The following is a 22,643-nucleotide window of genomic DNA, read 5'->3' on the forward strand; positions in this document are numbered from 1 at the left end:
TTCATCCACGCCGTAGCAAGCATCAGAATGTCTTTCCTTCTGCAGGCTGAACACTGCGCTGCACGGGTACTTTGTTTACGCGTTTATCCGTCGCTGGACATTTGCGCTGTTCCCACCTCCTGGCTACTGTGAATCACGCTGCCACTAACATAGGTGTACAAAATCAAGTCCCTACTTTCAAAATTTTGGGGGGAATACATCCAGAAGTGGAATTGCTGGGCCGTACAGTAATTCTACGTTCAAGTCATGAAAAGTCGCCCCTGGGATTTTTAACGGGAAAACAGAAATAATCAGGCAGGTGGCAGCAGCGGAGGCTGAAAATCTGCATCTACGGAAGTGCCCAGGAGAGGGGGAGGACCGGGGCCAATGCTGGCACAGACAGGGTGCTGGGGAAGCAGACAGTGGGAAGGGGCAGAAGCCCGGGAGGGAAAAGATCTGCAGGGGCGGCAGGAAGTGAAATCCTGGTGGTAGCCAGAAAAGTAAGAGACAGACTCGTGGAAAATTGCTGGTGAAAGGTGGAAACCGCGGAATACCCTCCCAGCCTCTCCTTCCTGCAGCCTAGCTCCGGGACACACCTGCCAAGTCCAGCTCAGGGTCTGGTCAGCTTCTCCGCAGTGTCCACGGGCACCCACCTTTACAATAAACCCCCGATATCTGGAATAACAGCCTGCATTCATGTCTGCTCCTTGCAAATCAAAGAACTTAACTGCACTAGCCAACAGCTGGTCTGGTAGCCTGGAAAGTCTCACGGCCCCTTTTAGTCTGTTTCCTCATGTGCAAAATGGTGATTCACAGCCTCCCAGGGCTGCTTGAGGTTGAAAAGAGACCCTGCGTGTTAACCACACTTTGCACACCATATATAACACCATGCCTGCCAGTGACCATGCCTTCTGGCCCGGAAACACGTGTCTGAGGCTTAAATAACCTTGACCCAGTGTCTCCAGGGTCCACTCACCGGATGTTGTTGTAATTGGCCTTGGGCAATTTTTCACAAGCATTCCACAGAGCCTGGAGCCTCTTGTCCTGCTCCTGGATGCTGGGAAATTAACAGGAAAGGCCATTGGTTGAACACCAATCGATGAAGCCCCACCAGGGTTCATATTCACCAGCCACCGAAATATTTGAGAAAAAGGAACCAGCCGTGGTTAGTGATCGTATCAGTGAACTATTACCATTCAAATGCTTGGTTCTTATTATTTCCCCCCCTAAGGTCTCTTTCTGTCTTGCCTGGGCTATTTGAACAAAACTTCCCCTACACAGGTCACACGGCCCAGGTGAACGGGTGCTGGGGCAGCAGGTAAGGGAGGAGGGCAGAGGCCAGACACCTGCTCTGGAGTGGGCGGGGCTGTGGTGTCATCAGGAGGGCGGTTCTGTCACAGCAACAGGACACCAGAAACAGGTCAACCCCACTTTCACAGCACGGTGGCGGCTGACTGGCCTGCTCCTCGGGTATTAGTTAATGCACATGAAGTGTCTGTCGTCCGGCACATAACAGATGCTCAATAAACACCTTCGGAACAAGTACATTACGTGAACTCATACAGACATAAGGACATCTGACCCTTGAAGACATAACTCAGAGATGGATAATTTCCAGGACCAAAGGATTCTCTACTCTACAAAAAGATTTGCTCTAAGGGTTTCTTTATTGATAAACCCTGTAAGGATTAAAAGAAATTACTTACAGGACTACATTTTTTAATTTACTCTTCATGAAAACCTACATCAAGGCTGACACGGTTAGGAAGGCCTTACGTTCAAAGAACCTTTTCTCGAGAAAAACTAAAAAGCAAACGCCAACCGGGAGGCCCAGCTCTGACCCCTTGACCCGGAGCCCAAGGCAGGTCAGTGGCTATCGCTGGGGCCCCAGAAGTCCTCCCCCCCATCCTGACCCAGGCAAGGAAATCTCCCTTTTTCCACAACCCTCAACCCTTGAAAGGACAGATACAGCCAAGACCTTCCCTTCAATAAAAATCAGCAGCCACGTACCGAGGGGCTCCCGTGTGTCAGGCAGTGTCCCAAGGGCTGGGAGGCAGGATGCAATCAGAGGAGACCGTTGCCCCCCCGGCCCTGCCCCACCAGCCCAGCTCACAATCTAACCAGCTACACAAACCCAGCCTCGAACCCGCACATCAGCTCTCCGCAGAGAAGGAACGCCGGGGATAGGGGACGGGTCCTGACTGCCAGCTGCTTGACAGCCGGGTGCCAGGAAGGCGGGCCCAAAGGGTCAGAAGGAGCCCACCGGGCAAAGGTTTCGGGGGAACCGTCGCATGGGAGGGGACGGCCAGCACGAAGAGGGACAAGTCCTGGCGGCGGCGGGAGCCTCGGGCCTTCCTGCCGCCTCTGGCAGGCACGGCTCAGCCTCCGGGCCGCTCGGCGCGGGTCCCGCTTGCAAACGCTCAGCACACGTGGCCAGCAAAGTCCCAGAGGCCACCTGGCCCGGCAGGTCCCTCACTGCCGCTTCCGGCCAGCCCCCAGCCCGACTCCTGGGTGGCCCAGCCCGTGGCAGGGCGTCCCTGAAGGCCAGTCCCCCCTTAGGGTGCGTGGGGCTCTTTGGTGAGATTCAGCTTCACCACAGGGTCAATGGTTAACAGCCCTGTAGCCCTGGGAGCTTTGAAACAAAGAGGATTAAACCAGAACCTCTGAAAAGGAAGTCCAGGCACTGAAGCTGGGTATCTTTGAAAGCTTCGCAGGAGGCTGATACACACGGAGGGTTAAAGGTGGCTGTCCTGGACACAGTCACCTCCGCTAGACACTGTGGCCTCGGTGGCCGCCACCACCAAGCCCAGAATCTTCACGCAACATGCCTCTCCTCCAGGGGCAGAAAGAAGCCTTTGCTTCCCCTCGGTTCAAAGGGCTGAGCTCTTCGAGGCATCCGCTCACCCCTGTTTCCTAATGGAGACCAGCTTTGTGAGTCACCGGGAACGGTCGCCCTCTCCTCCCAAAGCACCCGGCTGCCCTCGCCGCCTCCCGCTGGGTGTTATCAAGACCACCCACTCGCTGAGTAAACAAAAGGGGCCGCGTCCATCCAACGACACGTGCTCACGCACCATCACCCCCAGGGCCCCCGTGTCACTCTAGAGAGGCGTGGGGTGCCGTTAAGCACGTGGGTCCCGGAGCCGGACTCCTTGGAATCAAACCCTCATCCTGTCATTTATGAGACGGCAAGGAACCGGCCACGAACACCTGCTCTGTGACTCGACTTCCTCATCTGTAAAATAGGGAAAACGGCACAACCCCTTTCATAGGGTTGCCGTGAAAATCAGATGAGTTAAAAACAGATAATGAGCTTAGAACCATGACAAGCCTCTAATAAACACTCAACGAATGGCATCACCTGTGATTATCAGTATCATCGCGGGCTCTAAAACTCACTTTCCACCGTGAGATGTAGGAATAGCAGGCAGTCAGCCAGCCTTTGAAAATGCATCACCTCTATTCTACCTTGGATAAAAAAACCCAGAGGTGTGCACGGTAACCGGAGCGAGCTTCTTCTAACTCTGCACACGCCAGCCTGGCTTCACTTCCAGGTCAGCTGGGTTCTCTTGCAGCCCCAGTTCTTACAGAAGCACATACACACTCCAGCATCCTTTTGGAGCAGCTCAGCTGGCTGCTTTTCACTACTAAATCCCATGACTAGAGACCCCCAGAAATCATCCTTTCATGGGCACCGAGCTCAGTCCTCTCATGAAATGTTCCTCTCCCTCCTGTATCTTTTTCTCCTGGACCATCTCCACCCTCATCTCTCCCAGCCTCTCTCTGGTGCCCATTCTCCTGTGTCCTCCCCTAGACATGTCCATTTACGCAGTAAAAACCGATTCCTCCAAACAGTAGCATGTACTAAAGTCAGCTCTTACTTAGGGCCAAAGAAAATACATAATACAATCCTAATCACGAATCAAGTGAGGAAGGAAGCCAGGAGTCCCACGCTTCGGAGCTACACAGGTGACATGGCTGGGGCGTCACCTGCTGGGCACCAGCCCCCCGATCTCCACACCCCCATCTTCCCGATGCACGACCAGGGTCTGGGCCTCGTTCCTGCCACCTCCCTGCCGAGGCCCCCCCTCCAGGCTCACCTTCAGGAAAGCGGGATGGTGTCCACTGCCCGGACGTTGTATTTTGATGTTAGTTATTCGTTAGTAATTGTTAATAATTTTTACCTATTACAGATGAGGGTAAAGACCCCTGTCACCACTCCCTTGTCCTGCTTTTCTCTCCAGAAGGAATCACCGCCACCCACCAGCGTAAGCCTTTCCAGAACCTTCTTTCATGCAGTTACACATTTACAGAGGCACTCCTAAAACTGTATCGTTTTGAGTGTTTTTTGTATTTCTTCTTTTTAAAATACCAGACTATCCTGTAGGTCCCTTGTTAACTTTAGTTCACTCAAAATTAAATCTTCGTATCTTTACACGCGAGCAGGAATAGCTCAACCCATTTTTCAAAGTGCTGCCGGGCGTGTGAGCGTGTAGCTAGACCGTATTTTATTCAGTCATCCCCTTCTGTTATTCAAGGTGACCGTGCGATCGACACCCTGGTACACGCCTCTCCGGGCACACGTACGAGCCTCTCCCCGCGACACATACCAAGAAAGGGATCTGCTGGATCCCAGGCGGCATGCTTTCACAATTTCAATGAAGACTTCCAGATACACCACAACCCAGAAGGCGCCCCGAAACGTGCTGTACTCACTTGGAAGCCTGAATCCACTCATCGTAGAGCTCAAAAGTCATCAGAGGTTCTGGCAGCTCCCGGAGGTAAGATTTCAAAGCTCCTGGACGTGAACACCATACGGTCCGTGAGCCACTGGGGCACGGCAGAGACACATGCTACCAGCCAGCGTCACCGTGGGGGCCACGGCTGGGGATGGCGCCCCCACCCATGTGACCAGGTCACAGAGTGGCTGCCGCGTGACCGGATCCGAGGCTCCGGCGCGGCCGTGGGCCCCGGGCTGGTGATCACACTGGCCTCCTCCCTCATGTTTCCCACCCTTGCCCCTTCCCCTGGCAGGTGGGGGCTGGGAAGGCCTCCTTTCAAGGGCCACAGCCATCGGGGCTCAAGCGGGGTCCTGAGTGGACATGCCCGGAGCATGCTGGGAAGCCCGTGGCTCGAGTGGCCCTGACACGTGGTCACACACCCTCCACGCCCGCCCCTTCCCCCGGAGCCCCTCCCGTTGGGAGGCCCACCTGCAATGGCGTGGGGATCTGCTGAGCACTCCTGCACATCCACCACGCAGCAGTCCAGGGCAGCCTTGAGCTTCTTTAGCTTGGAGGCAGACGGGGCGACTCGGAAGAGGCCCTGCCGACAGGACACAGGGTCACAGGACAGCCTGAACCTCAGAGGCACAAAAGCAAAACGGACAGGCAGGGATTTCCCTGGTGGCCCAGGGGTTAGGAATCCGCCTGCCAATGCACGGGGACACGGGTTCGAGCCCTGGTCCGGGAGGATCCCACATGCCGCGGAGCAACTAAGCCCGTGCGCCACAACGACCGAGCCTGTGCTCTAGAGCCCGCGAGCCGCGACTACTGAAGCCCGCGCACCTAGAGCCCGTGCTCCGCAACAGAGAGAAGCCACCACAACGAGAAGCCCGCACATCACAACCAGCAGCAGCTCCCGCTCGACGCAAGTAGAAAAAGCCCACACACGGCAACAAAGACCCGAAGCCGTCAACTAAAAAATAAATAAATAAATAAATTTAATTAATTAATTAAAAAAAACCTGACAGGCAGTCTACCCACCCCGTTCCTCCACGATCAACTAGGTGCACCCTTCCCATCACCATTTGTCAATACTGGAGGAGCAGGAGCCAAGCCTCGCCCCCAGCTGTGTCCCCAGCGCCCACTACGGAGTGACTCAGCGTTCTGGTTCAGTACGTATTTGTTGGATAAATGAACCCTGGGCACTTTGACTTCCCGTTCTTGTGTATTTAAGATGCATTTTGGAAAAACAAAAACACTGATTTGAAAAGATACATGCACCCCCCATGTCCACAGCAGCGTTATTTACAATTGCCAAGATAGGGAAGCAGATGAAGTGTCCATCAAGAGATGGACGGATAAAGACGATGTGGTGTCTATATACCACGGAATATTACTCAGCTGTAAAAAGGAATGAAACTGTGTCATTTGCAGCAACACAGATGGACTTGGAGGATATTATGCTAAGTGAAATAAGTCAGACAGAGAAAGACAAATACTGTATAATATCACTTATATGTGAGATCTAAAAAATACAACAAACTAGTGAAGATTATAAAAAAGAAGCAGACTCAACACATACAGAGAACAAACGAGTAGTTACCAATGGGGAGGGGCAATATAGGGGTAGAGGATTGAGAGGTACAAACTATTAGGTATAAAATAAGCTACAGGGACACACTGTACAACACAGGGCAGACAGCCCATATTTTATAAAGAGTCTCAATGGAGTATAACCTTTAAAAATTGTGAATCACTATATTATATACATGTAATTTATATAATATTGTACGGCAACTATACTTCAATTTTTAAAAAAGGATATATTTTGGAGAAAACTTTGACAGAGACCTGATCAGAGTTGGAGGTCTAGGAGGTGGATGCATGCGCAAAGGTCTACAGTGTGTGTGTGCACCTGTGTCTCTGTGTGTGTCTGTGTCTGTGTCTTTGTGTGTGTGTGTCTTTGTGTCTGTGTCTTTGTGTGTGTGTCTGTGTCTTTGCATGTATGTGTGTCTGTGTCTTTGTGTGCCTGTGTGTCCATTTGTGTCTGTGTCTTTGTGTGTGTCTCTGTGTCTGTCTTTGTATGTCCGTGTCTTTGTGTGTGTATATCTTTGTGTCTGCGTATCTCAGGAGGCACAGGGCTACACCTGGAGGAACTCATCAAGGCCATGCCCTCAGGGAATGGGCAGACTGGGGGTGGTTAGGAGGGAGCAACGCCTCCGCCTCGTGCAGCCCCTTCGTGTTTTATTCTTAAAGTTACTTTCGAGTCATTGTCAGCCTCTTCCACGTGAACCGCTGCAAAAGTGAGCTACTGCCGTATAAAGGGAGAAGGAAGCCAGGGGCGTGTGGAAGGAGAGATGCGAGCAGGTCAGAGTTTGAGGGGAGCCTCAAGTCACAGGGAAGGTAGACGCAGGTGGAAGACCCGTTGGTTTGTTTCACCTGCTCAGCTCCTTGAACTCTATGATGCAGCCCAGACACCGAAACACTGGCAGGATCCCCCTTGCTCCTTTAACTGTTTATGGCCACTCAGATTTCCAAGTTCCTTCAGAAGAAAACATGCCTCATCCGGAACACTGAGTTTTCTGCCTGCTAAGACTGCTAGCCCCCTTCTCAGGAGAGGGTACGTCAGATAAATCGATGACCAAAGCTCTATGGCACCCCCGTGAGGAAGCCTCACGAGCACGTTTGGACCAGTGCCTACGTCAGGCTGCTACAGCCCCAAAGCAGGCTGCACATGCATTGAAGGAGCGGGCGAGACCCTCGTCAAGCCACGCCACGGCCCTGGCGGGGAGAGCCACCACACCCGGCGACGGACGGGGTCAAAGCGGAGCGGGCAGAGCTTTCAAAGAGAAGCTTTTAGATTTCTGACCGTGTCACTGAGACGCCTGCTTCATGCAGTGACAGACACCGGGGGTGCAGGGGTGGGAGGGCTGTTAAAATAGCTTGTGGGTCCAGTTTGGGGGGCGTGAGAGGAAAATCTGCATGGAAATGTTGAAGACATGGCAGAAAACTCAGGAGTGGAGCCCCACAGGAGGACAAGAACCCCGAGTCCTCCCTAAGGGCAGGCGAAGCTCTCAGAGAGGGTGACGGCACTGCAGCAAAGATGAGAGTGGGCAGAGGGCGGGGCCGGGCGGGGCGGATTCCCCCTGACGCTGCCAGCAGGGGCGGGGCGGGGGGGGCGCGCGGGCAGGAGTCCAGGGAAGAGCTGGTTCCAAGGACGACTATTTTAGCGACTTCACAGGCAGTGATGGCCAAGGTGGCTGGACTAAGTCATGGGAAGTAGCAGCGGGGATCCCTGGGGACCACTGACAGCAGCTTCAGCCCAGTCGTGGGGGCAGAAGGGACCAAAAAAAGAAGAGTGAGTGAGTGGTGGTGAGGAAGCAGGAGCAACAGACGATGAGAGCTACTTTAAGAAACGGAGTAGCCCAAGCCACTACGGAGAACAGGATGGAGGTTCCTTAAAAGACTCAGAATAGAGTTGCCATATGATCCAGCAATGCCAGTCCTGGGCATATATCCAGAGGAAACTCTAACTAGCAAAGATACATGACCCCCTATGTTCACAGCAGCACTATTCACGACAGCCAGGACATGGAAGCAACCTAAGTGTCCATCAACAGATGAATGGATAAGAAGATGTGGTCTATATATACAATGGAATATTACTCAGCCATAAAAAAAGAATGAAATAATGACATTCGCAGCAACGTGGATGGACCTAGAGATGATCATTCTAAGCGAAGTAAGTCAGACAGAGAAAGACAACTATCATAGGATGTCACTTACAGGTGGAATCTAAAAAAATGATACAAATGAACTTATTTACAAAACAGAAACAGACTCACAGACAAAGAAAACAAACTTATGGTTACCAAAGGGGAACGGGGGTGGGGGAGGGATAAATTAGGAGTTTGGGATTAGCAGATGCAAACTACAGTACATAAAAGAGATAAACAACAAGGTCTACCGTATAGCACAGGGGACTATATTCAATATCCTGCAGTACATCATAATGGAAAATAATATGAAAAATATATACGTGTAACTGAATCACTTTGCTGTACACATGAAACTAACACAACGTGGTATAAATCAGTGATACTTCAATAAAAAATAAGTAAAATAAAAAATTTTTAAAAAGAAATTGGGTAGCATAAAACACAAAACCAAAGTGCAAGGCAAGGAATACGAGGCCGTGGTTGGATTGAGAGATTCTTCTAGGCTCGGGGCAACCTGAGCCTACTTGTTATTCAAGGAGAAGGGCTGAACCAAAGCTGGAGGGTGGGGCGGGCAATGCAAGTGAGAGAGAGGCCTGGTGAGAGGCGGAAAGGTCCGGAAAGAGCAGGTGGGAGAGTTGGGAGACAACACGGGAGAAGTCAGAGGACCTGATCTCCCAGACCTTGTTCACACCGATTAGGCATGTGAAGGCAGCAATGCATTCTTTTCGCTTTTTTATAGAATAATATTGTGCAGTTACGTTTAGAAACATTCCTTATCTTTCAGAGACACACACACTGAAGTCCTGCAGATGCAACGACAGAAAGTCTGGGATAGGCTTCAAAACGCCCAGGCAGGGGCTGGGGTGGAAGGTGAAGGTAGAGACGGACCTGACTGATCGTAAGCCAGGCGATGAGGTGCAGTATCTTCTCTTCTGTCTTTCAGTTTTTCCATAATTAAAAACAAACGATGGGGAAAGAATAAGCCAAGTTCACCTCCCTCCGTGAAACCATCCCTCAGGGGCTGAAAAGACCTTACCATCTTTTCATTGGTAATAGACGTGAAAATGCCGGGCACTTAAAATGGGGTCAAAAAACCCATTTATTCCCACCCATTCCAAATAGCTGAATCTAAAACACGCCTGGCTTATAGGGGGCGGCAGACATACAGCTTCATCGTTCGTCAGCGTCCTCCCCTTCTGCCCCCTCCCTCTCTGCACCCCCGGACCTAGCGATACTTAGAGTGCTTATTGACTGTTTTGAATGAATCAGGTTCATGTGACAGATGCTAGACTCCTCGCCCCTCATAAGTTCATAAGCCCCCATCTCACTCTTTTATACTCTGCTCAGTAATAAATGCCCTAAATAAATACTGATTGGCTGATCAGATTAAATGAAGATGGAGTAACGATTTTTAAATTGCCTGTATAAGAAGCCAAAGATCAGGTCTATCTTCCAGGAAAACATTTACACAACAAGAAAAACAAAAGTCACCAATGTCTCTTTACATGTGGCTCATATGAAATGCTTTCTAATGTCTGTATCAATCATATTCTCAGGATCTCTATAAAAAGGTTATGATCAAAAATGTTAAAAGGTCTATTTTTTCAGTTAGAGAAAGAGGAGGCAGAGGATCAGAGGGGGAAGGAGCTGGAGGAGGAGGAGGGGGAGGAGGGGGAGGAGGAGGAGGAGGAGGAGGACAGGGAGGAGGGGAGGAGGAGGGGAGGAGAGGAGGAGGACAGGGAGGAGGGGGAGGAGGAGGGGAGGAGAGGAGGAGGAGGACAGGGAGGAGGGGGGAGGAGGGGGGAGGGGGAGAAGGAGAGGAGGAGGAGGAGGACAGGGAGGAGGAGAGGAGAGGAGGACAGGGAGGAGGGGGAGGAGGAGAGGAGGGGAGGAGGAGGACAGGGAGGAGGGGGAGGAGGAGGGGAGGAGAGGGAGGAGGGGGGGGAGGAGGGGGTGGAGAATGCCCCAATCACGTTAAAAATGCAGAAAAAGGGGCCAGGGCGGGGCTGTAAGATCCTCAGGGCCAGTGGCATCATGTCCCGCAATCCTCCACTGTCCCGAGAGCGAAGGCTCATGGGAGAAAGCCGGACCGGTTTGAGGAGGGGCAGCTGTACCGCGTCTTCACGGGTTTGGGTTTGTGGGGCTGGGCGAGGACGGTAACAGAGGAGGAGACCCCAGAGGCTCCACCTCGCGGACGAGGAGACCCGCTCAAGGCAGAGCTCGGCTGTGCCCGGACCCACCTCCTCCTGCATGCCACACTCCAGCAGCATCGTCACGCATGCCTCGATGGGGAAGGCAATCTCCCGGCCGCTGATCAGGAGGTGCTCTTCCAGGGGCTTCCCGAAGGAAGGTTTCTCCACCCAGGCCTCTGTCGGGGGGAAGCAGAGCAAGAGAGGGGTCAGTGAAAGGGGTCAGTGGAGGCCACCCACGTGGGCATCTTCCCCTCCTCTGCTCACACTGATTCTCCTAAGTCTACCGAAGACACGGGGCCCAGCGGAGTCTCCATTCTTGTGGTTTTGGGGGATGGTGGGGGGAGCGGGTAGAACGGATGGCCAGCCCACGTGAGCAGAGCTGGTGGGCCTCCTGTCACCCGCGCACCTCCACGCACACCCGGCTCATCCCCGTGGGGCGGTGTGTGTGAGCGTGCTTGGCTTCGCCGCCGCTGGGGCAAGGCCCCTGCTGGGGGAGGTCCTGGGGCTCATCTAAACGGGGCCCCGCCCGGGAAGCAGCAGGTGACCCAAGCACAGGGCACCAGGCGTCTCTGGGAAGCAGGTCCCCAGCCTCCCTGGCCCAGGCAGGGTCTGCACTCACCCTGCTGTGCTTTTATCTGAGGCAGCACGGCCTGCAGGAGCGTCAGTGACTTCCTGTGGTACTCGGCCTGCACTTCTATGAGCTGAGGAAACACAAGGGCGAGCATCACCCTTTGCTGAAGGGTGGGGGGCACCGGCTGCCGCGCCACGGGGGTGCCCTGCACGGTGCCCCGCTCTCTCCTCCGTCCACCCGCGATGATGGGCACGTGTCTCCTCAGCCTCTGTGGCAGGGGAGTGACCACACATGGAAGTCTGGAAAGCAGGGGAATCGGGGAGGAAGACGGGACACCCCAGAGCTGAGCCTGCCCTCACCGTCGCCCCACCTAGCGAGCACCCCGCCCCCAGTTCTCCCGGCAAAAGGCCGACCGAAGAGGTGCAACAAGGAAAGACTATACATGGAGAACACCTTCAGAAATCCGTGTGCCAATGAGATGGCGCTAAATGCCATGAGCCTCTCTATGTATCTTGATTTCTGCCAAAACACTTCAAGATATAACTGGTCGGAAAACATGTGCTTGCTCCACGATCCTCTTCAAGTATCTTGGGAGGTAAAATTGCTTTGGTTATCGTGATGCAGGCCAAAGTCCTTCAAGATGTTCTACTTTGCCCATCTCGCTACTAAAAAAGCTGCTGAAATGGTGATAAGAGCAGAGGAAAACCTGTGAACAATAGTCACTTCATTTATTTTCTGAAGCTCTTCCTCCTCCTCCTCCAAAAAAAAAAAAAATGGCGCATGTGTGAGGGAAAAGGTGGGAGTCACTCTGCTGAGAAGTCTGGTGTGAAGAGTAGCTACTGTTATCCCCAAGCAAAACGAAAAGGGAATTAAAAAAAAATCACAATGTTGCAATAAATGGTATCCACATGGCAACTAGGTAAGCTAATAATGCCTGGAATGTCAACAGTGTCATTCGTTTTAGAAACTCTAAAATGAAATATTATCTTTGCAAATAAAACTGATGGGATATACTTGAAAATTACTGCGCGCGGGCTTTCTCTAGTTGCGGCGAGCGGGGGCTACTCCTCGTTGCGGTGCGCGGGCTTCTCATTGCGGTGGCTTCTCTTGTCGCGGAGCACGGGCTCTAGGCCTGGGGGCTTCAGTAGTTGCGGCTCGCGGGCTCTAGAGCGCAGGCTCAGTAGTTGCGGCTCAAGGGCTTAGTTGTTCCGCGGCATGTGGGATCTTCCCGGACCAGGGCTTGAACCAGTGTCCCCTGCATTAGCAGGCGATTCTTTTTTTTTTTTTTTTTTTTATTTTATTTTATTTTTTTTAACATCTTTATTGGAGTATAACTGTTTTACAATAGCGTGTTAGTTTTTCCTTTACAACAAAGTGAATCAGTTATACATATACATATGTTAGCAGGCGATTCTTAACCACTGCGCCACCAGGGAAGCCCAATCCCACTATTTAAAAATAAACTTTCCAAGTTGGAAGAAATGCCTATCAGCTCTCTCTCAGGGCAGAAGAAACTCGCCTTCTCTGCCCCTGGCGCCCATGCAGGGCGAGTGCTGACCGCCCACAGCTCCGTCTCACGCTTATCAACACATTTAAACTTCTCAGAATTCCTCCTCCTCTTTCTTCCCTTTACCTTCCTTCCTTTTCTGTTACTTCCTTGATGCTTTGAGTTTCATTCCCAACTTTAAAAGCAAGTGAGCTTAACTGGATTTTTCATTTGTATTTTTTCTTCTCGAGTTTCGTTTTGTTTTGTTTTGTTTTTCCAGCTGCTTTGTATTTTCCCTGGTAAATAGCCAGGGTCCTAATTATTTGGGCCCGATCATTCAAGTATGGATGACTCAGACCCTGTTTCTCTACTCTCTAAATCTGCTCTCATGGAAGAAAGACAGGCAAACAGGCTGTATCAATCCTCCTTTAGCTACTTGCCACCGTCTTGGGCAAAAATCTAGATTAAAAAACAAATACGCTCCAGGTGGGGTTTTCTTCTTCTTCTTCTTCTTCTTCTTCTTCTTCCCAAGTTCCTTACTGATGATAGATTCAGGTTTCTCAACCTTGGCTCTGCTGACATTTGGGGGCTGGATTATCCTCTGTTGTGAGAGTCGTCCTGTGCCTTGCAGGATATTTAGCAACAAATTTGACCTCCACCTCCTGGATGCCTGTAACGCCTCCCCCTCAATGGTGACAGCCAAAATGTCTCCAGACATGGCCAAACCTCTGCTGCAAGAGGAGACGGAGTCACCGCTGGTTGGGAACCACTGCCACAGATCACTGAGTTGCAGTGATCTTCATGGATGAAGCTGAATTTTATTCTTGGGCTTTTGGAGAAATCCATACAAGGAGAACTAGAAGGCAGGATTTACTCACAGGTAGAACAGTCAAAGCCCCATCTATTCTCAGGACATGCTCGATCTAGGGGTCCTCAGTTCGAGGCCGGCGTTCCTCCCTGTCCGCACCGGGATGCCTGTAAACGGACTTCAAGCGGCCTCACCTCTCTGGACCCTTACCATTTGAAAGTAGTTTGCATAGTCAAGTTCTTTGGCCACAAAACTGTACATGTCAGCCGACAGCTGGTCCTGTAGGGGGTAAAACACAAGACAGAGAGTGGGTCATGCAGGAGTCTAAGCATCACGGAAGAAAGAGCCTTAACCGTGGTTGATCTCATTTTTCGTAATACTTGACAGATTACAAACTTTGCCCGTGGACATTCCCACGTTTCCCAACCACGGCTCTAGAGGATGAATAAGCGGGAAAAGAACACCTGTGCCAGTGTTTTCCCAGGGCGTTTATTTAACACGTGGGCTACGTCAAGAGTTAGGAAAGCTGGTATGGGGGAGTGACGTGCAAATTACTTCTTCCCTACATCTCTGTGGCAGGCGCCCCATCTGAGGCAGCCCCGCCAGGTACAAACTGTGCTTCTGCTTTCCTCGTCTTGCCTTGTTTCTTCCCTTTGATGATGCTACCTGCCTTGCTCTCCTTCATTCTCAATTCTGATTGGTTGATCGCCAGCATATGGGAAAGGAACAGAAACACACCAAGTCGTGGGAAGCTGGGTAAGACAGGTGGGCAGGGGAAGGACTGCTGATTCCAAACTTGGCAAAACCTGGACTCATCCAACATCACACACAAATCTCATAGTGTGAACAGTCCTCCACCACGGAGCTTCCCATGAGACCGAGAACAATGGCTGAATGCTGCGTCCGGTTCTGGAAAGTGTTCGCTCTAAGGAGGACAGTTGTCTGTTTCACAGAAACACTCCCTGCAAGGTGCGATAAAAGTGCATCTTGAGCGGATGTAGACTCTGTCAATAACCGTATCTTTGGACATGTCACATCTCTAAACTTGTGTGTGCAAGTCATGTGATCTCTGACATCCCTCCCTGTTTGGTAGCCTTGAGGTAGATCTTCAGAAGAGATGCTTAGTTAAGGAGAAAAGAGTCTATAATGTTCAAGTTGAAGAAACATGAAAATATCACCCCAATGCTTATAGCAGCACTATTTCCAATTGCCAAGATACAGAAGCAACCTAAGTGTCCATTGATAGACCAATGGATAAAGAAGATGTGGTGTATATACAATGGAATACTACCCAGCCATAAAAAAAGAATGAAATCTGGCCATTTGTAACAATGGACAGACCTAGAGGGCATTATGCTAAGTGAAATAAGTCAGACAGAGAAAGACAAACACTGCATGATCTCATAGGTGGAATCTAAAAAACAGAACGAAACAAAAACAGACTCACAGATAGAGAACAAACAGTAGTTGCCAGAAGGGAAGGGGTTGGGGGGGGTGGGAAAAATAGGTGAGGGGGATTCAGAGGTGCAAACTTCCAGTTACATAATAAATAAGCCATGGGATGTAACATACAGCACAAGGAAGACGGTCAATAACATTGCAACAACTTTGTTCGGGGACAGATGGTTACTGGACTTATGGTGGTGATCATTTCATAATGCATGCAAATGTCACATCATCATGTAACACACCTGAAACGAACATGACATTGTATGTCAACTATATCTCAGTAAAAAGGAAGAAAAAAACAAACAGCCCAAGAAAGCTGACCCAGATGCTGAAGGAATTAGAGCAGGCAAACTGCATGATTCAGGAAGGGCCTTCTACCCCAACTGCAATAACCTCAGCAGCTTCTGCAGCTGCCGATTAAGCTGTGCTCAGTGAGCACGGGGATGGGGGGAGTGATCTGCTTCCTTTTCCAGTATCCTCGACAGGCAAACATCCTTAACGCATTCTTGTACACAGGACACTAGAACCAAGATCCCAATTTCGGATGGGGAGCTACCAAGAGTTCAAGGTAACTTTCCCAAAGAATGAAAGGGGCTCTAGGACCACCCACCTCAGCTCCCTCCCACAAGAGCATCCCTTACCATGAATGCCTAACCTGTCAAAGGTGCAAGAGCAAGTGGTTTTGTTGGAACTCAACCTTGTCTGCCATCCCCCCAGCAGCCTGGGTCTGGAAACTTCCATCGCCAGCCCGACTGGCCTAAGGGAGATATTTCAAGTCGGGGAAAGACAAAGAGTGGAGTGATAAAAATGGCTCGGCAGACAGAGGAAAGGAAGGGAGCCTCGGAAGGGACTAAATGCCATATCAAATCACCTTCAACGACTCAGCAGATGATCTTAGAAAAGCCGGGCCAACTGTGTGTGCCCTCAGGAACACGACAGGATTTTCTAAAGGTACAATAACATTACCGCCTTAGGAAGTTAACAATATAGACTCCAAGTAAGCAACACAAGTCAGAAATAAAAGTGGAAACTCGAAATCAAATTTCTATTCATCTAAATAAATAAAATAAATATTGGGACTTCCCTGGCGGTCCAATGGTTAAGACTCTGCGCTTCCAATGCAGGGGGCCCGGGTTCGATCCCTGGTGGGGGAACTGAGAATCCACCTGCTGTGCGGCGCGGCCAAGAAATAAAAATAAATAAATATTAATCTAAATTATTTATAATTATTAATGAATGTTATTAATTTATTTATTCATAAATATCAATAGAATAATATTTTTAAAAATAAATTCCCCGGGCTTCCCTGGTGGCGCAGTGGTTGAGAGTCCGCCTGCCGAGTCAGGGGACACGGGTTCGTGCCCCGGTCCGGGAAGATCCCACGTGCCGCGGAGCGGCTGGGCCCGTGAGCCATGGCCACTGAGCCTGCGCTTCCGGAGCCTGTGCTCCGCAACGGGAGAGGCCACAACAGTGAGAGGCCCGCGTACCGGAAAAAAAAAAAAAAAAAAAAAAAAAAAAAAAAAATTCCCATTAATCTAAATCATTAGTGAACTTTCTTTATAAAGGGAAAAAAACCTTCCATTAATAATCACCAGAATTTTATGTATTTAAAAAATCATTTGTTTTCTGATTTTGCAACGGATCCATACTCAAAAAAATACGAAGTAAAAAAACAAATTCGCCTGTAATCCCACCACGCAGAGATAACCGTGCAGAGATAACCACTATAAATACTGACATTTGCCCATTTTGTACTTATTTTAATCGGTCATATGATTGCCTGGTTTACAAAAAATGGGATCAGACTAGACTGCTTGGTAGCACATTACCCCCCCCCCCCCCCGAGAAACATGCTTTCTATTGGTCGCGACATTTACTGCATCGAAGGACTCTGTTTCTGTTGCTGGTTACTGTGTTTCTAATTTATCACTATTATAACAACACTTGAAAAAGCATCTGTTTATACAGTTTTCCACCCATCTCTTGATTATTTCTTTGGATAAACTCTGCAGTGATTGTATAATTCCTTAAAGTTAACTTAAAAAATATTAGAAATATAATTATGAGTTGGGAAATTAGACCTTATGCATTATACTGCTGAAAGATCAGAAAGATCAGCATTTATACGAGGAGGAGTAATCCATGAGTTTTGTTTGTTTTCTATAATAACCATTTAATTCTGTTTAATCACAATCAAATTTACAGAGGAAAATTAAATAATGTTTTTGTTTGTTTGTTTGTTTTGCGGTACGCGGGCCTCTCACTGTCGCGGCCTCTCCCGTTGCGGAGCACAGGCTCCGGATGCGCAGGCGCAGCGGCCACGGCTCACGGGCCCAGCCGCTCCGCGGCACGTGGGATCTTCCCGGACCGGGGCACGAACCCGTGTCCCCCGCATCGGCAGGCGGACTCTCAACCACTGTGCCACCAGGGAAGCCCTAAATAATGTTTTTAACTTATATTTTTTGATCAAGAGCTTAACTTTCTTCTACCTTTATTACCTATTTGTGTCATCCATTGTCAATTCCTTGTGACCTTGAGGACCTATTTTCCTACCAGACTTTTCATCTGTATCTTATTTGTAAGATTTCTAAGAGTTTTTTAGATTGATGAGACCATCAGTTTTATCAAATACTTCTAATATCTTCCCCAATTTCCTGTTTGAAACTAACTTTTTTTTTTTTTGGTACTGCATTTTTTTAGGGCTTCTGTAAATAGTAGTATGTATGAAATTTTTCTCTTTACAACTTCCTCCTTTGGTAATCTGCTTGGTGCTTCTCAACCAACAATATAAATATCTCTCTATATATATCAGTAGAGAATATGACATTTAAATTTTTAATAAATTGGGAATTTATTTTGGTACTTGTATCAGATACAGATTTCTTTTTTCAAAGAACTAACCAAATGTCTGAGAATTATTCGTGAATAGATTGTCCCTATGGATTAGAAATCTCACAGATGAAACTTCTCATATACTTGGATTTTGGATTTTCTTCTGGCTGGGAGGCCTTTCTTTTTTTTTTTCCACTGATGTATTTATTTTTTAGATAGTACCTATTTTAACTATGTAATTCTATAATAAATTTTAGGAGATAATAATTCAAAGCTCCAATAATTCTCCCACCATAACTTTAGAAACCTTTTACTACCCTTTGAAACATTTATTGCAATTTACCACAATCAAAATACTACACTTGTAATCAAAATAATTTGGGGAAATTCAATTTGTATAGTATTACCTCTCCTCATCTAAAAATACCTCTCAGTTTTATAAAGCCTTCTTTGATTTCCTTAGTAATAGTTTATAATTACCCTATATTACAAAATGTCATGGTAGGATTTTAGATATTTCTGTTGTTAAAAAAAATCCCCAAGATATTTGTAAGTTACCGGTCTCTTAAGTACTTTTTCTTGGTAAAAAGTGAAACCTTGATTTTTACTGTTGACTTCCGGTTTCCTATTTGGCACGTGGAAGCTCAGTCGTAACAAACGTAAAGAGCTGCAAAAAACTAAAAAATCAACAACTCTTTTTCGATCCATCAGAGAAGTGAGGTGAGTAGAGGGAAAACCACTGCCCCCAAACCAGAGAGGTAGACAGGTGAATACGAGAATCACAACTTACTGGGGAAGAAATCCCGGAGCAGAAACCTCCGTAGCTTCAGGAAACCCTGAACTGTAATTGACAAACCGCAGGAGGCTCAGGGCGGAGAAGTCTGACAATTAAAAACTCCAGGGGATGGGGGAGCCCTCACACCTTTGCTGAGTTAAGTTCTCCCAGTGGACATCAGAGAAAAACCCTCTTTGGCTTTTGCCAAGGGGAAGAGGAAAAGTACCATTTTGAAATGTACTAGAGCATTCTACTCTTAATAAGACCTACCCTTAGAAGAAACTTTTTTTTTTTTTTTTTTTGGCCGCACCTTGCAGCTTGTGGGATCTTAGCTCCCCAACCAGGGGTTGAACCCGGTTCAACCCCATCTCCCTGTTCACCCAAATCACAGGGCTACAGAATGCTTCCCCGGCTCCCACACCTGACTTCTACATCACTAAAGGCCTACTTACCTCCGTTCCCTTTACCCAGTACACATTGTGTCCACCTTTTGATAAAACTTGCAAGGCACACTAAAAGGCAAAAACACAGTTTGGAGAAACTGAACAAGCATCGGAACCAGAGTCAGATGTGTCAAGAACGTTGGGAGTTATTAGGCTAGGAGTTTTTTAAAATATGATTAACGTGCTAAGGGCTTTAACGGAAAAAGTAGGCAGCACACAAGAACAGATGGATCGTGTAAGTAGAGACACGGAAGTTCTAAGAAGGAATAAAAAAAGAAACGCTGCACCTGCCCACATGCCCCAGGTACCAGCAGGTTCCGTCTTATGGAACCCACCTTGACTTGGTTTTCCTGGATCTAAAGTTCTCTGGGTCTAAAGACAAATATCGTATATTAACACATATATGTGGAATCTAAAAAAAAAATGATACAGATGATCTTATTCGCAAAGCAGAAATAGAGACACAGATGTAGAGAACAAGAGTTCTGATACCAAGGGGGAGGGGACAGTGGGATGAACTGGGAGACGGGGATTGACATATATACACGATCGATACTATGTATAAAATAGAAAACTAATGAAAACCTACTGTAAAGCACAGGGAACTCTACTCAATGCTCTGCATTGACCTAAATGGGAAGGAAATCCAAAAAAGCTATACGCATCTATGTATATGTATAGCTGATTTGCTTTGCTGTACAGCAGAAACTAACACAACACTGTAAAGCAACTACACTCTGATAAAAATTTAAAAAAAAAAAAAAAAAAAAAAGCTCTCTGGGTCTAAAGATCTGGGGAGCTCTGCTTGGGTCTCACTGTGCCTAAACACAGGGAAACCAGAGTGCCACCTTGCTCATCTTCAGCCCACAAACTTTGCTTTTGCTGGGCTGCCACAGTGTAGGAAATCCAGCTGAGAGAATGCAAAACCATGAAGATAGAAGGGGAAATGACCCAGTTAGGGCAACCCAGAAAGGGAAGGGAGGAGGACCACAGTGGATGTTTAGAACAGCTGGCAGCCAATGAAGAAGAAGTAAAAGAGTAGTCAGAAGACAACTTTAAAGAAAACGTCAGTGCCTGCTCTCAAGGGGATCTGCTCAGCACACAAATAAAGCTGCTGAGAGCACAATGCGTGGTTTTATCCACTGGATACGATCATTCTGCAGTTCATATAGTGAAACAGAGGCCACAGACCAGCCAGGATAGCTGTGAAAGAGAGTGGGAGTTATTTTACTGAATACCATAATCGCTATGAAGTCATTAGAAGAGACGTTGCACAGTATTATCCCAGGAACAGACAAGCAAGTGAATGGAATACAGAGCCCAGAAATAAATCTGAGGAATCAGATGATAGGATTTCACTTCAGGGGGAGGTGGCTTATCTAATAAATGAATTACCTCTTCATACGGGGGGGAAAAAACCGAATCTCTCCTGCACACCACATACAAAAATAAATTTCAGGTATATTAACGTGCACAAAACAGGTGTATAAGATGCATTAAAGACATTAAAACAAAATTAAAGAAGAAAAATTTCTTAACCTTGAGGTGGAAGGTGCCTGATGGACCACTGGGGTCTTCTCCCATACAAAGGAAGTACAGGTACATGATCAAGTTCTTAATGTTAGACATCCATATAAACAAAAATCAAAAGACAATGGCAGACTGGAAAAAGTATCCGCAGCACAGCACATAGAAGAAAGTTTAATATCTCTAATTATACAGAGAACGTACACAAATTGCTATTAAAAACAACAGAGGGCTTCCCTGGTGGAGCAGTGGTTGGGAGTCCGCCTGCCGATGCAGGGGACGCGGGTTCGTGCCCCGGTCCGGGAGGATCCCACGTGCCGCGGAGCGGCTGGGCCCGTGAGCCGTGGCCGCTGAGCCTGCGCGTCCGGAGCCTGTGCTGCGCAACGGGAGGGGCCACAGCAGTGAGCGGCCCGCGTACCGCAAAAAAAAAACAAAAAAACAAAAAACAAACAAACAACACAAAAAAACAATAGAAATACTGGTCCGACTGCCAATACGAACAGACAATTTGACAAACTAAGAAAGTCTAGAAATACAGGAAGAATGTCCAATAAATACACAAAGATATACTTAGGACCGCTAACACCCTGGGAAAGTAAAATTACAATAACATAGAGATAGCTTTCTTCCCCTCACTAGATGGGCAAAAACTGAAAACAGGAAAAACATACATTACAGAGAAAGATAAAGTGAAATGTCCAATTCTGTATATTAGTGGTGGGAATATGAATCGCAGTTTCCTTTTAAGAGAGGTAAACTGGAGCTTCCCTGGTGGCGCAGTGGTTAAGAATCCACCTGCCAACGCAGGGGACACGGGTTCGAGCCCCGGTCCGGGAAGATCCCACATGCCGCGGAGCAACTAAGCCCGTGCGCCACAACTACTCAGCCTGCGCTCTAGAGCCCGCGAGCCACAACTACTGAAACCTGCATGCCCAGAGCCCATGCTCCGCAACAAGAGAAGCCACGGCAATGAGAAGCCCGCACACCACAAGGAAGAGTAGCCCCTGCTCGCCGCAACTAGAGAAAGCCTGCGTGCAGCAACGAAGACCCAATGCAGCCAAAGATAAATAAATAAAATAAATTTTTTAAAAAAGAGAGAGAGAAGTAAACTCAATATCTATTAAACCTTTCAAGTATACGTAGTCTTTACCTAAAAATATCACTTTTCGGGATCTATCCTATAGGGGAAAAAAGTTACCAGTGTATAAGAATATACATAAAACGATGTTGATTATATCATTTTTGTTGATGGCAAAAAACAAAGAAACAAAACACATTAGTTTGAATATCTATCACTAGGAAAAATAGCTAAATATATCATGGTAGATACCTCCCTACTAAGGAATATTGTGCACACTATCAAGACTAAGTTGGATCTACAGCTACTATAACCTGGAGAAACGTCCAGGATGTACTGTTAATTGAGAAAAGTAATAGACCAATACAAACAACATGACTGTTTTATAAACACACACATACACACAAACACAAAACAAGTACCTAGAAAAATGCTATATATGAGAGCATATTTGTATGATTATAAAAAAGAAAAAAGGGTGGGAGGCTATGTAACAGGTCCTAACACTTACTTCCTTATCCGTATAACTTTTATGGCCTGGCCACTTGGCACGTCACAGAGCACATTGTTCACAACAAATCTCAATAAATATTGTTGAGAAAGGCAAACTGGTCACCTCCTTTGCAAACGGAGAGGTTGGCTGGTTGGTTGCTGGGTAGAAAGGGAAAGAATTATTGGTGTTTTCTTAATATACTTTCAAATTTTTTCCACTGGTTTTGGTGAACATGCAATATTTTTGTAATCTCTGAAAAGGAATTTGAATATATTTTTTGGTAAAAACAGCCTATGTAAGAAGCTACCCAAGACTGAGTGAAGCTATTAAACTTTTACTCTGATGCGTTCAGATATTTGCATTCAGCAGCTCCCCTCACCACTTTTTTTTTTTTTCCTCCATTTCTGGCCACTCCGTGAAGCTTGTGGGATCCCAGTTCCCCAACCAGGGATTGAACTCAGGCCACAGCAGTGAAAGCCTGGAATCCTAAAGACTAGGCTACCAGGGAACTCCCCAGCAGCCCCTCTTAACATCATCCTGCTGTGTCTAGTGAAGAAGGAATTTTGTAAGAAA

General features: G+C 47.9%; 1 protein-coding gene across 3 annotated transcripts in view; it reads right to left on the reverse strand.

Annotated features, from left to right (window-relative positions):
* ARHGAP44 (Rho GTPase activating protein 44) overlaps positions 1 to 22,643 on the reverse strand; it is a 142,322-nt gene that overhangs the window by 22,401 nt on the left and 97,278 nt on the right. For all 3 annotated transcript variants that reach the window (XM_067021849.1, XM_059048525.2, XM_067021850.1), the window contains exons 8-13: positions 13,684 to 13,752; positions 11,228 to 11,309; positions 10,657 to 10,784; positions 5,187 to 5,298; positions 4,693 to 4,774; positions 956 to 1,036 (exon numbers count right to left, since the gene is read on the reverse strand). In XM_067021849.1, coding sequence (XP_066877950.1) covers positions 956 to 1,036; positions 4,693 to 4,774; positions 5,187 to 5,298; positions 10,657 to 10,784; positions 11,228 to 11,309; positions 13,684 to 13,752 — 554 coding nt within the window. The remainder of the gene's footprint in view (positions 1 to 955; positions 1,037 to 4,692; positions 4,775 to 5,186; positions 5,299 to 10,656; positions 10,785 to 11,227; positions 11,310 to 13,683; positions 13,753 to 22,643) is intronic.

The sequence above is a fragment of the Kogia breviceps genome, chromosome 19, assembly GCF_026419965.1.
Source record: "Kogia breviceps isolate mKogBre1 chromosome 19, mKogBre1 haplotype 1, whole genome shotgun sequence".
Taxonomy (NCBI): domain Eukaryota; kingdom Metazoa; phylum Chordata; class Mammalia; order Artiodactyla; family Physeteridae; genus Kogia; species Kogia breviceps.